General features: G+C 36.8%; 1 protein-coding gene across 2 annotated transcripts in view; it reads left to right on the plus strand.

The window, feature by feature from the left end:
• The window catches only part of PARP8 (poly(ADP-ribose) polymerase family member 8), a 114,295-nt gene extending 102,338 nt beyond the window's left edge, over window positions 1-11,957 (plus strand). For both annotated transcript variants that reach the window (XM_068176826.1, XM_068176827.1), the window contains 9 exons: window positions 943-1,010; window positions 1,316-1,364; window positions 2,087-2,199; window positions 2,363-2,435; window positions 3,367-3,436; window positions 5,384-5,460; window positions 6,415-6,484; window positions 9,861-9,945; window positions 10,563-11,957. In XM_068176826.1, coding sequence (XP_068032927.1) covers window positions 943-1,010; window positions 1,316-1,364; window positions 2,087-2,199; window positions 2,363-2,435; window positions 3,367-3,436; window positions 5,384-5,460; window positions 6,415-6,484; window positions 9,861-9,945; window positions 10,563-10,665 — 708 coding nt within the window. In that variant the 3' untranslated portion in view covers window positions 10,666-11,957. The remainder of the gene's footprint in view (window positions 1-942; window positions 1,011-1,315; window positions 1,365-2,086; window positions 2,200-2,362; window positions 2,436-3,366; window positions 3,437-5,383; window positions 5,461-6,414; window positions 6,485-9,860; window positions 9,946-10,562) is intronic.
• The last annotated feature ends 4,565 nt before the right edge of the window (window positions 11,958-16,522 follow it).

The raw sequence follows: 16,522 nt of genomic DNA on the forward strand, positions 1-16,522 counted from the left end.
TAGTTTTCTGGATGACATTATATATATTACTATTATAGAGAAATTCTCTATCAACTAAGAATATCTGGGGACTTGGAAGGTTGGGTCTCTTGGGTTTACTGTCATATTATTTCTCATAGCATATCTGATGGTTGTTTTTCTGTTTATTTTGACACTCCTTTCCCAAACAACCCAGCTGATTATAAGTTGTTGTTTAAATCCCTTCCATATATCTTGCTTTTCCAACTGCTATATAAATGTATCACAACAGTTTTCGATCTTGCTCTGTGTATTAACAAAATACTTCGGGATTCTTGAATGAAGAATTTATAGAGAGAGGAATAAAATAAATTGAAAATTAAAATTCACTTTTTTTTTCTTAATTTATGTAACATTTTGTAAAAATTTTAAAAATCAGGAGTTTCTGTGATTTCTTATGATGTCTTTTAAAAACAAAATATAATTACCATTCTGTTTTTTTAAATGTTAAAACAGTTCTTGGACTGATGAATTTTAAAGGGATGCTTTGCATTGTGATTGAAATCAAGAACAATTTTCAAAAAAATTATAATATGACATGGTATTTATACCTTGAAACAGTTGAAAATACCAAATGGATTATTTTGGGTTTCTTTGAGAGACTTAATTTTGTGAAGTTCCAGTCCAATTTCTTAATCAAGAGCCACACAAAAATAGATGTCTTCTTCTGTTCTCCCTGAGATCACCATTGTTTGCTATAATATAGTCATTTTGATGCTAATTATATGCTTATTATTTTACTCTAGGGAAAATAATTGCTATATTAATTATTGTTGTCAAAACACATTTATAACTCTACTAGGCTGTATATCAGTAAAACTGTGATTTAAACCTAATACTTTGTTCATTTTAATAGATGAAATAATGGGCAATATAACATATAAAATTCAACCTAGAAAAAATAACATAATTACTCTTTTCTAGGCACCTTACTTGGAAATAAAGAAGCAGATGGATAAACAAGACCCGCTTGCACATCCTCTTCTACAATGGTATAAAGTTGATTCACATGAGATAATAATTATTAAATTATCATTTGTAATGAATAATCACTTGATCAGCATAATGTGGTATAAGGTCAGCCTAATAATTAACGTTGGTATTTTCAACTGCAGCTATTGTGGACTGTTTCTGGACCTCGTCTGTGTCCTCTGATCTCATTTTCTAGTTAAGGTTTGGCCTACTTTGACCTAATAGGTTTAGAGGCATGCTGCTGGGTGCTTTGTGATGGCCATTCATAATGCATTTTTAAGTTTGGTTTGGTTACTACGTTTAATGCATCTATTTCTTATTTCAGGGTTATTTCTAGTAATAGATCACATATTGTGAAGCTACCGGTGAATAGGGTAAGTGTCTGTGGGTTTTCTTATTATTTTCTGATTTTTTTTAATGGCTTGCATTAGCATTTTAGGTGGGAGTTTACTAGCAAAATGTAGGTGTCTGCATTCAAACTGATTGCAGGGACTCCTGTAATAGACAAGGCAGTTTCGGTCATTATTTTTAGAAACATATGAATATCTGAAATAGATCAATAGGTTCATAAAAAACCCATTTGAGATGAGTAGCTCAAATTCAGGTGTCTACCTTGTAATCATCTGGGATTAGATAAGAAAAACATCCCTTTTTGTTTTGTTAACCATACAGAATATTAGATGCAGAATTGTACAGAAAGCAGTGCACACAAACATGCTGTATCAGGAGATCTACATATAAGTAACTCCTGATTAAGGGCATAGTAATATGCAACCTTCCAAATAACCTTCATTCAAAGTTAGCTCTGATAGAATACTATGATGAAATTGTTCAGTTTAGTTACTAAAGCCATTTTAAATTGAAATCTAGTTTCCAAAAATTTCCGTATGTTTCATAAACTGAAAGTCATTCTTACTATTTGATTTCAGCTTGAAACTCTGGAAGTGAGACCAGTTTCAACTTAGTTCATGTAGTTATTTAGATGCAGTCATGTATTGTGTGGAAAAGCACAATACCTTAAGTATTGCTATCAGAGAATTACAAGACTTTCATATTAATCAACTTCTCTTCCCATGTGCACTCTTATATTTTACAGCAACTGAAGTTTATGCACACTCCCCACCAGTTCCTTCTTCTCAGCAGTCCACCAGCCAAAGAATCCAATTTCCGAGCTGCTAAAAATCTCTATGGAAGTACCTTTGCATTTCAGTGAGTATATATATTTCTAATACCCAAAGGTTAGTGAAATGCTATTTTTTTACTTCTGGCATTTGAGGTTTGCAGCTGTGAATCTACTGTTTTAAAGGATTTCTGATGTAATTTTTACATTTTACACTGTGAATTTTACCTCTTTCTTTTTCATTTTATTCAGTGGTTCACACATTGAAAATTGGCATTCCATCCTGAGGAACGGCTTAGTTGTTGCTTCCAACACGAGGCTGCAGGTAAATAAACAAAAGAGATTTTAGCTAATCTGTGCATTCTTGGTTACATACTAGTTTTGGCAAGTTTTCAGGGAGTTTCATTCTAGTAGCTATATAGCTGGAAAAAGGGATGATTTCAAATACCATCTTGTTTCCTGGGAAAAGTACTTTTCTGATGCAATTAAAATGAAGTAATGTGTCTGCTAAAACGTCTAGAAAATCCCATTGTAGGAATCAGTGTTTCAGTTTTACATTGCAGTGCAGCACCTCCAGGAGGCTTTGCTCGGTACTGCTCAAAAGCAGTCGCAAGTGAAAGTCAGAGCTGCCTAAACTGTCTCTGTGTGATAGGATCCAGAAACATGCTAGCATTATAGGAACTGGGCTTTCAGCACTCTCTGCCTCTCTGATTTCTTTGGGAATGGAAGCGTGAAGTGTGCTGGCCAGAAGGGATCTGGTGCAAACTTCTCAGACTGAATCATCAGGAGACCACTATTGCAGAGCAAAGTAGGCACTACAGAGGGACTCAGGAGTTCTAATGCAGAATATTTTAGCATTGTGGGTTTGGTAGCTCTCCCCAGAGCTGAGTCCATGTACCTTGGAGGAGGATGCCAGGGCATATTTGGTCATGTACAGAAATACTCTTTAGTAATACTAGATTTAAAAACAGAAACCACAATTTTATATATGTCTTAAGTAGAATTCTGCGTGGGCAACTGGTTTTTTATTTAGACATAGTTTCCAGGACAAATATATGTATATAATACACACACACACACACATATATATGTAAGTTTTATACTCAGGGCATGATTTTTAGAATACTTTGAACACTGTTAATTACCCAGAATAAATGAGTAGGGTGGGCAAATGCGCTGTGACCTGTTCCTGTAATTATTATTATTTTGTTCAGGTAACCAAATTAATGCTAAGTAATCACTCTGCTCTTTTTCAGCTCCATGGTGCAGTATTTGGAAGGGGAATCTACCTTAGTCCATTGTCAAGCATATCATTTGGTTACTCAGGTGATATTTATAAATCAGTCCAAAGTTGGACAAATATAGGGGTGTATCTTCTTCTACTGTTTCTTCTTACAGCTTCGCTGTTTAAAACATTATATTTAAATAATCTTTGTTGACCGTGATTAATTTTTTTTTAATTATATAAATAATAAGAAAATACAAAATTACCTTGTTAAACACTGTCCTTATTTTTCAAAGTGCTTAGAATTCTTAAACTTGTGCTTGGAGTAAATATTAGCTAATACTGAATGCCATATGTAGTAGTACTTGATGATTCAGCTGAAATCCAACTTTCTGTTTTTTGTCAATACATGCCTAAATTCCATCTAATATCACCTATGAATTCATGGTCTTTTACAACTTTATCTGACAAAACAAGTATTGATCAACAGACATGTTCAGCCCTGTATATTTAAGAGTATTTGCAAATATCACTATGTCAGGATTACATAGAAAGTACAGTTCAGTGTGTTTATTTTAGCCTGAGAAGGAACATAATTTTTCCCACCAGTGAATCCGAAAGTGAGTTGTGCAGAGTTTTCCATGTAAGAATTAAATATTAAATAAATGCATGTTGAAGACGAGACACTCAGATATGTACATTGAGAAATTAAAGGGACTTTCTTCTTTAGGTATGTGGTATTTACCATTTCCTCACATGTGAAAGTGCAAGTATATAGTTGAATGTGTGTTTGTGTGTATGTTGATTCTGAGAGTTTTAGTTATGCTTTCTAATACTCAGTGTTTCTAGGTCACGTTTTAGGAGCTCAACTTTTTGAGCTACTATTTGAGGAACTTCAACATCAGTTATCTCTAGATGCACTTTTAGCTAATCAGAAATCACATGAGTATGAAGGCTTCCTAGGTCTCACTAACTATGGTGGTTGAAGTATCCTTATCTAACAAAATGTCTTTCTTTTTGGACAATACTGCTTTGTCAACTTCAATGTGTTATTGCTCCTCTCTCTGCCTATCATGGCCTCTTCCATCCTGTCTCCTCCAGAAAGGAGGCTTGTGTTCCACTGAAGTGTGTAAATCCTTGATGTCAGCAAAAACCATGAAGGAGTCCTACACATTCTGTTCCTTCAAAGAGTTAAACTTCCCCATAATTCAGTTGTATTTGCAAAGTGCCAAGTAATTGGAAGTGTTCAAGGTCAGGTTAGATAGGGCTCAGAGCAGCCAGGTCTAGTGGAAGGTGTCCTTACCCATGGCAGAGGGGTTTGAATGAGATGATCTTTCAAGTATCTTCCAACACAAGGCATTCCATGATTCTGTGAAATATAGGATGTTGGAAACTCAAGGAAGCCCATAGTATCATGCAAAACAGGAATTTTATTTAAACCAACATGAGGGACATGAATGAAATCTAAGGCACAAATGTATATATTTCAATTTCTGAGATGGAACTGCATCAAATAATTTAATATTTTATGTGTGGATAAGGAGATCAAACCAAGGTAGATTTCAAAACTTAAATTGCCTATTCATACAAATTAATTAGACTTCTAATAAAATTCCATAAAGTGCTAAAACTTAATATCTAAAGTTCTTTCTCTCATGATTTTTGCCTTCCCACTCACAGTAATTCAGACTTTTATTTCAGCCAGAATAGGGTCAAGTGGATTGAGGACATACTGACCTACAACCCTGTTAAGCCACCACATAAGAATATTCCTGATCTGAATTCAGTGGCACTTAGGCTCAGGTTTATCTGCTTTTGCACCTACTTAATGCTAACTTAACTTTGCTAAAGTCTTTACAATACATGCTGAGGTACCTGTAATTTACAGGATTTATATTGTGATATTCTGTGACAGAGTTAACTAGCTTTTTGAGTGCCATGCAAAAGACTGTGATTCTCACTGTGCTACTTCTTCCATTCTCATACTTAAATCTGCTTTCTATGGTATTTATAGGCCAGGGTATCTTACATAATTTTAATATTCCTAGGGATGAACAAGAAGCAGCAGAAGGTGTCAGCTAAAGATGAACCAGCTTCAGGCAGTAAGGGCAGTAATACATCACAGGTATGGTGCATCAACTATCTCTGGAAGATTTGTGGGATTTATTACTGGGAACTCAGTAGCTGAAAGAGAGGTAATATTTCCTTTGTGCAACTTACCAGTGTTATTGCATTGAATGAAATCAACAACATCAGACACTGCAAATATCAAATACAGTCCAACTGCTCTAATAAAAATTTACTGAGCATATTGCATATCTTGTGCCATTCTTTTCCAAGCAGAATTTAGGAAGAGAATGATGAAATACATAGGGGTTGCATTATGGCCCCTAGCAACCCCTTGCCCTCTGAGTTTTAGACTTCCAGAACACCGATGCAAAACAAATTGAGAATGGTTATTGCTGGGAAATGAGCAGTATGTAATTTATAGCAAGTATTTTTTTCTTTTTCACAAATTTTACATGTTGAACTATTACAATTCTGCTATATCTAAAGCAAACTCACAGCATTTGTGCATAGAGCTAAATTTCAAGAAACTCTTACATCTGTCTCCATGATTACCACATAGAAATTACAAAATAATCTGGCTTTGAAGGTAGATTGGTATGTCCCAATAGAAGCTCTCAGAAGTAGGAAGGCAAATAAAGTGTCAGTGTAGTGACCAAAGAATTAGTGATTAAATTTACCTTTCTTTTCCTTTTTTTGTCTGGTATCAATTTGTTTATCAGTAACACTGATATTTCTGATAATATTTTTAATTTTGTAATAATGAGGGACTGTTGGATATTATTTTTCTGGATAAAGGAGTTTAAATATCTCCTACAATAATGCAAATAAGTAATAAGGTTTTTTAATAAATTATATTATATTTAGAAATAAAATAGAGACATTTTAGAAAGACTGCCTCTACCTTTGTTCATTAATAAATCTCTGAAAATAGCAGCTGTTTCCTTTGTTGCTTTTTGTCTCTGTTTGTTTTACTGCACTAATTCTATTTTCTCACTTTTTTACATCTCAGTCACAGAAGAAAGGACAGCAGTCACAATTTTTGCAAAGCCGTAACTTAAAATGCATAGCCTTATGTGAAGGTAAGCTGAAAGCCCTTGAGAAGCTGTTTTAGTCATGGCCACAGGATGCACAAATTACAGGGTGCAAATCAGTGGGAGCTTTAGTTGTTTGTTTAGGTAAGAAACTACTGGTGGATGTAGGAGTACCTACTCAACAGGTCACCTTTATGCTTAAGTAAGAACATTTCCACCTGTTTGAACAGAACCTGTAGTAAATGCTGAATTTTCATGGAATATCATATACATATAGTGACTGATCATCTGGTCTGTGTTTCAAATGTGATCCTCTTCTTAAGCCATCAAGAAAACCCAAGTCATGTCCTTTTTTTGAAGCTCTGACCTCTTGTAAGCTCTTGACAAATGCTTTAAACACATGAAAGTCAGAAAAAAACACCTTTCATACAGAATTTCCAAATAATTTTTCACTGTTCAAACAAGCATACTGATTATCTGGCAACCAGTATGTTCTCATTGTTTCCTTCAGAAATTTGGGAAGTTAAAATCTAGTGCTTGAGTACAGTCACTCTTGAAAGAATTGGCTATTCTGTTAATAAGTACTGAAACCTCAGCAGGTTTTGAGAACAAATTGTGACATTTGAATAAGCAGTGCACCTGTAGTTAGGAGCTAGTCTTAGAAATTATATTAACCCAATTTGCCCATCATTTGGAGCATTTGTTTGTTTTAAAAAGTGAAAATTAAGGCAGAATGTAGAAAATGCATTATCTCAAAGTAGAATCTTTCAGCTGTACGTAAGTAAGGATGTGTCATTTAACATGAAAATGCAATTTGAACTGTACAGAATACAGAAGTTTAGTTCTAAAACTTCCATAAGGAACAAAACTGATTACTTGGCCTTTAATGCCTGAATTTTTAAATGTAAATTACATCTTTCACAAGGACTTTTTCATCCATGTTGTTCTTTCCTTGCACTTATTAATGGATTACAACTTTATAAGAGAGAATTTTAAATATTTGGTAAAATACTTTTTGCAGCTTTCATATTATTTTCTCTGAGTAAGAAGGTGGTTTAGGGGAGATGATTAATAAATATTTTATGTAAAATTAATTGCAAGAAATGTTTGTTTAAAATTGCAGTTCATGAAAGAAATAGTATCAAAATTGAATATGCATGCAATTATGTTAGTGTTAGAATAAAATGAACCAGGCTATTTCAGTGCCTGACAACTGTCACCCAAGTCCAATCCTGACCAATTCAGAGCTGCCCAAATGTTAAGGCATGTCACTAAGAGCATTGCTTAAATGTCTCTTAAACACTGACAGGCTGGGCACAACAACCACTCTGTAGGAAGCCAGAGTTTGACCAGCTATTGTGGTTCAACCCCAGCCACCAGCCAAGCCCCACACAGCCACTCGCTCACTTTCCCCCAGCAGAGCTGGGGAGAGAGTCCAAAGGGTAAAAGCCCAAAAGCTCATGGGTTGAGATAAAGACAGGTTAATAGGGAAAGCAAAAGCCCTGCACACAAGCAAAGCAAAACAAGAAATTATTTCACTGCTTCCAACAGAGCTGTTCAGCCATCCCCAGGAGAGTCCAGTCCCATCACATGTAGGGGTTACTTGGGAAGACCAACACCATCGCTCCCCTTTCCTCCTCCTTTCCCTCACTTTATATGAGCATGATGCCACATGGTCTGGAATATCCCTTTGGTCAGTTTGGGTCACCTGTCCTGTCTGTGTCTCCTCCCAACCTCCCAGGAATCCCCAGCTTTCTTGGAGCATGGCAGTATGAGAATCAGAAAAGGCCTTGGCCTGTGGCCAGGGCTCTGTGTGAGCCCTGTTGAGCAATAACAAAAACATGTCTATACTAGCAGCACTGTGTTCAGCACAAATCCAAAAACTGCCCCCTGCCAGTCACTGGGAAGAAAATTAATTCTACCCCAGTCCAACCCAGGATACCACCCTCTCAGTAAAGAAATGCTTTGAAATGTCCAGTCTAAACCTCCTCCAGCACAGCTTTGAATCATTCCCACACATCCTGTCACTGCATACCAGGGAGAGGTGCTCAGCACCTCCCTGTGCCCTTCCCCTCCTCAGGAAGCTGCAGAGTGGTGAGGTCACCCCTCCGCCTCCTTTTCTCCAATCCAGACCAGCCAAATTCCTCCATTAGTCTCCTGGACATGTTTTCCAGACCTCCCACCAGCTGTTTCCCTCCTCAGGATGCATGGAAGAACCTTCCCGTCCTTCTCCACCTGCAGGGCCCAACAGGCCCCAGGTGAGGCCGCCCCGAGGCTGAGCCCAGCAGGACCATCCCCTCTCTGGGCTGTGCTCGCTGCTCTGGGATGGGGTTTGTTGGGATGGGGTTTGTCCTCGGGGCTGCCCCGGCACTGCTGACCCACCCTGAGCCATTCCTCTCCCACTCCATCCCTGTGCCCGGTGTTACTCCTTCCCAGGTGCAGAATCCACCATTTGGACCTGACAAATTTCACCCCATTTAAGACTGCTCAGTGCTCCAATCTATCTAGATCCCTCTGCAAGGCCTCTTGTCCCTCAAAAGAATCCACAGCCCCTCCCAGTCTGGATCATCAGCAAACCTGCTACTGGTGCATCCAGTACTCCCCTGCTGCATCCAGATGGTGGATAAATACACGGAACAGAACTGGCCCTGGAATGGAGCCCTGAGGAACAACCACTGGTGTGACCAGTCACCAACCAGATGTTGCCCAATTCACTACAACCCTTTGGGTTCAGTCCCTTAGTCAGTTCTTCACCCACCACACCATGAACCTGCCCATCCCACACCTTGACAACTTATCCAGAAGGATGCTCTTCAAATGCATTGAGATATCTTCAAATGTAGATTGATGGTATAGCTTCTAGTTAGCAACAAAAAGCTTTCTTTCCTATGTTGTCCTCATTCTGCTGGTAAACAACCTGTCATCAAATACATCCAGCAAGTTTTGGCAAGGTTTTTGAACCTATTGAGTCATAATTGCTACTTGTTTTAAATATTTGGTAGTATTGCACCACCCACATATAGCAGTTTCAGGCATTGCCTTAAGCAACTTATATCAGCCATCACTAAACACAAATTTCTGTTCCAAGTGCTGATTAGATGTCTCAGACCCTCTTTAACAGCCGTATGGCTTTTTAAATTCAGTTTTTAATAAATGCATTTTTAAGCTTTCATTCAACTTAACAACTTGCTCCCATACATCAAACATTGTGTTTTTGGAAAAGTATATTTTGGAAACAAGAATCAAGTTCATCTCCCTTTTTGTACTAGCAGTCAACTCAAAATTTGCACTGCATCACAGACATGTAGAGGAAAGCTGCACATTCCAAAAAGACAATTTAAAACATATAAAGCCCAAGATCTTTTATCGGAGTGTTTTCCAGGCATGTTTTCATCACTAGGAAATTTTTTTCTTTTTCTGATAGTGATAACCTCACCTGATCTGCACAAACATGGGGAGATATGGGTAGTTCCCAACACGGATCACGTGTGTACAAGATTTTTCTTTGTGTGAGTACAAAGCTTCTCTTAACATTCAACTTCATACTAGACCTTTTTCTTATGTTCCGTCCAATAGTTGTAATTAAAGTAGATAAAAGACATTTCTGCCTAATTCTGTTGAGTATTCCTTCATTTTTTATCTTTTACTGTTCTTACTTGCAGTAGAAATGTATGGATAAGCTAGTGTCAAAGGTTTAGTAGATGTCTTCAATACAAATGGCCAGAGAGTTCATGATTTTTCCTATTCAATATCATTACTTCATGTTATAGTAAGTCTGTCCATGTATTATGAAGCATAATTTCTGTTTGGCTGTGTGTATTTAAGCTGAGGAATTCATTAAAGGCTTCCTGTCTGTGCTGTGAGCATTTCCCCCTTTCACCTAACATTTGTCCCATTTGGGTCCTAGTGGATAATTCAGCCTCAGGGTTTCAGTGACGATGGCAGCCTTACCACCTCCCACTCTCCAGAGTTTAGGATCTGCATCTAAAGATGCAGCACAGCAGAGCACTTCAGTAGAAACATCTGAACATATGGAATATGCACTTAGAGAACGAAAGTTTTTTAATGTTTTTATGTAGATAATAAAACACTAATATGATATTATTTTCTGAACCTTTTTTTTTAGTTATGAAGATGGTCAAGTGGGTGATACAAGTATAAATACACAGGAACCAAACATTCATAAAGAGATTCTTCGAGTCATTGGCAATCAAACTGCTACTGGTTAAAAGGACCACTTTAATTTAATTGATGTGAAGCCTTCCTCAGTCTCAAAGCTGGATTTTGAACTGAAGAAAATGCAAAAAACTAATTTATTATTGCTACACTAAGCAAATTAACCATTTGAATACTTACTGTTTTCTTACTTAGTATTTCGTATCTCATCAAAATACCTGAGATGATATAAATTAGCAACTGTAGGGGTGCAAAGTCTATTATTATACAAAAACAATAATTAAACAGGCATTTGGGTTGCTCACAATAAACAGATATTAAAAAGGACTTTTGTGCTGATATTTTTATACTAAACTTCAATTGGAGGTTTTAGTACTGTATACTGGTATTTTAAATTTAGAATGAATTACAAGTAAGAGAGAAGATTTTATAGCGGAGCACCTGTATTATGCAGGATACTTTGCAATAAGTAAAATATTCTCATATTAAAACTCAATAAAAGGTTGTCTGGAATATGTAAAATTGAAGAGCTTGGTTACCTGCAGCTATCTTTAATTATTTTTATTTTACACAAATGCAGTTAGCATTTCGACTCAAAGGTGAAAACAACAATGCATTTTTTATTTACTGGGTGCAACAAAGCAAAATGAACGTGATGGTATATGTTCAGCTTTCTTTATCTTTTCTGGAACACTGTCTTACCCATTAAGCAGCTCAGTTGCATTTTTTAATTATACAAGCCTAGGAAACACCTGGAAAACCTAAAGCTGTTAATTTCCTTTTTAGAATTTTCATTTATATATACTAGATTTTACAGTTTCATTAGATCAATAAGGTTTTTTAATGTTTGCATCTTAACTTCAGTGAAATTGCTCTGTGATTAAATTTATCCACACATTTTAAAGTATGTGCTCAGTTAAGGCTTTTACATGGTTGAGTTGATTGTTGGTGCATCAGAAAATATATACAAATGCAAAATTCGACTGATTTTGTATTGGTAAAATAGTTTTAATAGTTAATTTATAAGCGATAAGAAATCAGTTTAAATATCTCTGTCTTTTAAATTAACAACTTTTTTCCAAGTGAGTAGGATGGCAACACAGATAGCGAAGGGTCCAGTCTCCAAGACAAAAAGCATACCTTGTGCCCTGATAAATGCCCTTGGCAGCCCTCATAGTGGCTATCCTGAAGCATCAATCACACCCTTGAATATGGAGAGCAGTTGAGCTTACCCATCTGTGCAACTACTACAAGCCACCTCAAAAAGCAAAAATAGACTGAAACGTCTCTTATGTTACTTTCATAATAAATAAGATACTAAAGCACCAAATAACAGCACAACAGAGCACAAGTGTGTTTGTTTCTTTTAAACAGAACTGAATCAGATCTGCTGTAATGGATTAGTCCTTCTTTCTAGCTCATGCTACGCTCCTGTATTACTTACTGCAGTTGAAGTGCCCTACAAGTTAATAATGGTATTTGGCCTAGGAGCTTATACCTGAGATTTAACATTCTACATTATTTAGCATACCTGTAGTTTAGCATTCTACACTTACTGCTTTAGTGTTAATTTTTCTGGGTTCATATCCGGAGTTGTAAAGCAAATTCTTTGTTTGCATATCCTCATTTTGCTGTTAGTTCTGTTGACTTACACCCTCATTTGGTGGACCTCTAAATTAGAGAAGCACTACTCTTAATTGTTATCTTTCATGCTGGGACACAGGTTAACATCTAGAAACAAAGGGGTTTCCTGAAATTTGTCTGTCTATATAAGGACTTCCATAGGTTGTGTGACTGCAAAAAGTCAACATAATTCAGAAGTGGAGCTGAAACCCTGGCATGACCATCTCTCTGTAATGGTCCTACCATATGTGTCTGAATCACTCTGTTTTGCCTAACAAAAAGAAACTCAGAAGCAAGTCCACAAAGATGTTCTATGACTATTTGCTGGGCTGATAGTCCACCACTCTGGGATGCCTGTTCCAAAAAAAGCAGGAGAAAAGAGAGATGACCATGAGTGAACTGGAGAAGCCAAGTAAACAGTCCCTGTTCCCTCAGGCTTATAGTTGGGTCAGAAATGAAACCCTTGAAGAAAGGAATCTGAAATGTTGCTAATGAATTGACCTCTGTTTGCATTATGGGGTCATGACACTGGTCATGCATGGTGCCATCATAAGCACAACCCCAGGAAAGGGAAGAGAAAAATGCATAGCTGCCAAATTTTAAGACTGCTCAGAGATTTGTTTTAAATGGATGAAGCACAGTAAGGGACAGTGTGAGGGAAAGCAGGACACCAAGTTGTAGGGAGGCCTTGCTGTTGTGCCTGTCTGAGAGAGCACTGAGGTGACTGACTTAAGTAGGAAGAAGGATGGTGAACAAAAGGTAGAATGTGACCAGCACAGGGGTTACAAACCAGTGGAAGAGGGCAGAGCCTTTCAGGGAGAAAGGTAGTTCTGAAGGGATAAGATGGTATTTGCAGCTCAGGTCCCACATGGTGCATGGCAGAAAAAGGGACTGGCAGAACCAAGCTGCAGCATGGGGATACACAGCCCATGGCAGTGTGGGGCAGCACCATTCTGAGGGCAAGAGGGCCACTTGAAAAGTTGTTGCTAGGCTACAGTGCAGAGACACAAGCTCAGTATCACACATAAACAGCAATTGAACTAGAACAAAATTTTTTGGCTAGTAACTCAGTCACATTTTTCTTTGCCAGTATATTAATGAGAAACTTTCAATGCTTTGTATTATTTGCAGGTGAATTTGAATCTTTTAACAACGGATCATTTAACAGATCATTTAACAAAGTATTAGTTCTCATTTTTTTCAACAGATGAGTGGAAGGAGGGATGTTCATTTGGCATCACTTAGTCCTTATATGGGAAATGTCAAAACTGAAACAAAGACTTTTGTCACCAAGAACTGGAATGAAATAGCCTAAGGATAGTATTTTCTTTGAAGGATTTTTTCTTTGGGGTTTTTTGCAAAGGTGGAAGTTGCATGTTGCCAAACACTTCCAAATAACTTACATTAACATGTATTCCAGGGGGTGAAAAATAAAAGTCCTAGGGTCATTTTACCAAGACCCTGTGTTATGCCCAAAGCCCTGGCATTTTCCTTCCTCAATTGCCATGCACATATAATAGTGATGGGCCAATCATTTTAACTCCTGCTGTAAAAGATGCAGGCTTTCCAAAGATGGTTTTTAATCAAAGCAAGTAGAGCCTCAGGCTCTGCCATCTCTCTTGGTAGAAATTTCCATGAAGTCATTGCTGTTGCCATACCCAGTATGGAGCAACCAAGGGAGTTCTTGGTAAATAACTTTCTTCTTGCTACATCCTACAACAAAATGCAAGCCTTCCTCATGGCAGAAAGCTTTGACAAAAAAATTGCGTTAGTCTTTAATGTTGCACCCTAATTATTAATTGCTGTATTTATACTGCTGAGTATCTTAAGCATTGTGAAAGGAATCCAGAAAGATGATTTTAAATCTTCCTTGAGATTCAGACGAGTATTTAGCATTCAAGGGCTAAATTAAGCAATTTGAGGTATCTTCTATGATACAAATCAACATGGCCCTGTTTTCTTCTACAGTGCTACACTGTTTTGATAACCTGAATCTTTGGCTTCCTATTACTTATCATAAAGTGGCCAGGTTGTGTAATATTTTGGTTAATGTTTTACAGGAGCTAGTCAATGACACTGGCATTTTTTAGGCTTAATTTTTTTCCTCTACAGCCCGTGAAAAAAATCTTAATGAAACTGAATGATTTTAACATATTAGCTGTTGCTACTAAAAATGCATCTGATGAATTATGCTAAGATTGTCCTTTTGTTAATACACCTATAAAGTCACTCCAGATTAAGTCTTCATGCACAGATCAATTAAACTTTTCTTATAAATCACTTACTACTGTGAAAACAATTAGCATAATTCCTACAAGGATAAATACAAAGTAGAATAAAAAGCCAAAAGGGAACAACTGAATTAAGAGATTTGTGGTTTAGAAGGAGATACTAAAAAAACCGAAACCCTAAGCAAATGCAAAAGTAGTATCTAGTTACTTAAGAATTATATTAATTTGGACAGATTTTTTTCTTGGCTCTGGGAAATGAAAGTGAGATACAAAGAATATGAGCCATGACTCACCACGTGCAGCCTCTGCTGGCAGTGCTGCTGCAGCTGGAATGGCCCTGGCCACCCATTTGCTTCTCTCCTGTGGCACACAGCATCCTGTGGTGTTTTATTTGCAAAATTCAGGCGTTAATCTGGTGTCTGTGCAATTTCTTCATTACAAACACCACCTCAAGGTGAAGGCTGAGTTTGTTGAATAAACCGAGCAAGGTCTGTTGCTTTTAGAGCAGTTACAATTCTGTGAAGCACCTGAAGTTGTTCAGAAATGATCTTGAGTCCAGTCAGACAAATTTATTTCTTAAATAAATTCCACTCAGGAGTGGAGTGACATGTGCTTCAGAAGGGGATAAATAAAAGGGGATAAATAAAAGGGGATAAATAAAAACGGGAAAGTTTGCTCCAAGCAGAGTGTTATTCTGTGTGCACTGTTCTGTGTGAAATGCAAAAGGATGTTGCCAGGAGTTTGGATTTCCCAATCTGTGTTTGGAAGCAGGTCTGAAAGCACTGACCTCCTCTGTCCTGGCATGTCAGTGTTGTACTCCTGTTCACCGGCTGCAGCAACAGCCGCTGACAAGAGCTGAAGGAATAAGACTGCTTGAACTGCTGTTCCATAGCATTTTGATTGCATGCTCCTGCTAAGTTTCAGTCTGCCACAGAATAGCTACAATGTAAATTACTGCCCATTACACTTTTGCGTTGGGATTTTGTGTATGTACTAGGCATAAGGCTTTTGTAAAGGGAAAAAAATATTAGTTTTTAGATGAACATATCTACTGTGTTAAAAACCTGTTGAGAAGATTGCATTAATCATTTATCAAAAAGTCAGTAAAAATATTCCTTATACATAGACATTTAATTTAATGTTCTAAAAATAATTTTTGAACTTACCCAGTATGTATTGTATCTTTGAAATTTAACAAACAGACACTCCTTTATGTAAACATAAAATATGCCAATGTTTCTTTTAACTCCATAACCTTTTTTCCTCAAAATAAATTTATTAAATTCTGTGCACAAAATCATACTGCAGCCTGCTATTTAGCCTATGGTGCCTTAGAGTTACTCAAATATTTAACAAAATGGAGATAATGTAAATACTGCCAGAAGATCACTAAGGCCAAATATTTTCTCTATTCACTTTTTACTGCACTTGCTTTCTATTGCTATTTAAGCCTCTTTTATTCAGCTTTGTACCAGCTATAGCATTGTAGCCAATGTAAATGTTTACCTTCAATAAATCAGAATTTGTTCAACAAGCACTGGGCATTTGGGCACTATTTTGAGAACTCTGTTCAAAGTTAAAACAGCCATCTAAGAATTAAACTGCATCTGAAGCAGTTTCTTGACTTTTGCTAATCTCAATGACATCTAAAAGTTATGCCATGCTTTTACACATGTTTTTGAAGTATTTTTTTTTCAGTGATCTTTTTAAAAACACTTATATGAACAGTAAAACCAGCTTTTCTTGCTGTGTTTATCTGAATGGGTTACTCAACTATAATAAAAGCATTATTTCACATGTACAGTATCATAAAATGCATAAAGATGTCTCAAGATGCTTTTTATAATTGCTTTTAAAGAAGTTCTCTGTTTTTCTGTAGAGCTGTTTTTGTCATGAAAACACAGCAGATATATGACAAACCATGTCATACTTTAATATGGCTATGTTTAAAGTATAAATACACATCTGCAACTCATAAAATATGCAGACGTTCGTGGGACTGGTTATTAATTCAGTGAGTGTACTGGTTTTTTCACTGCCTCTGAGCTCATATTAA

The sequence above is a fragment of the Anomalospiza imberbis genome, chromosome Z (assembly GCF_031753505.1).
Source record: "Anomalospiza imberbis isolate Cuckoo-Finch-1a 21T00152 chromosome Z, ASM3175350v1, whole genome shotgun sequence".
NCBI lineage: Eukaryota > Metazoa > Chordata > Aves > Passeriformes > Viduidae > Anomalospiza > Anomalospiza imberbis.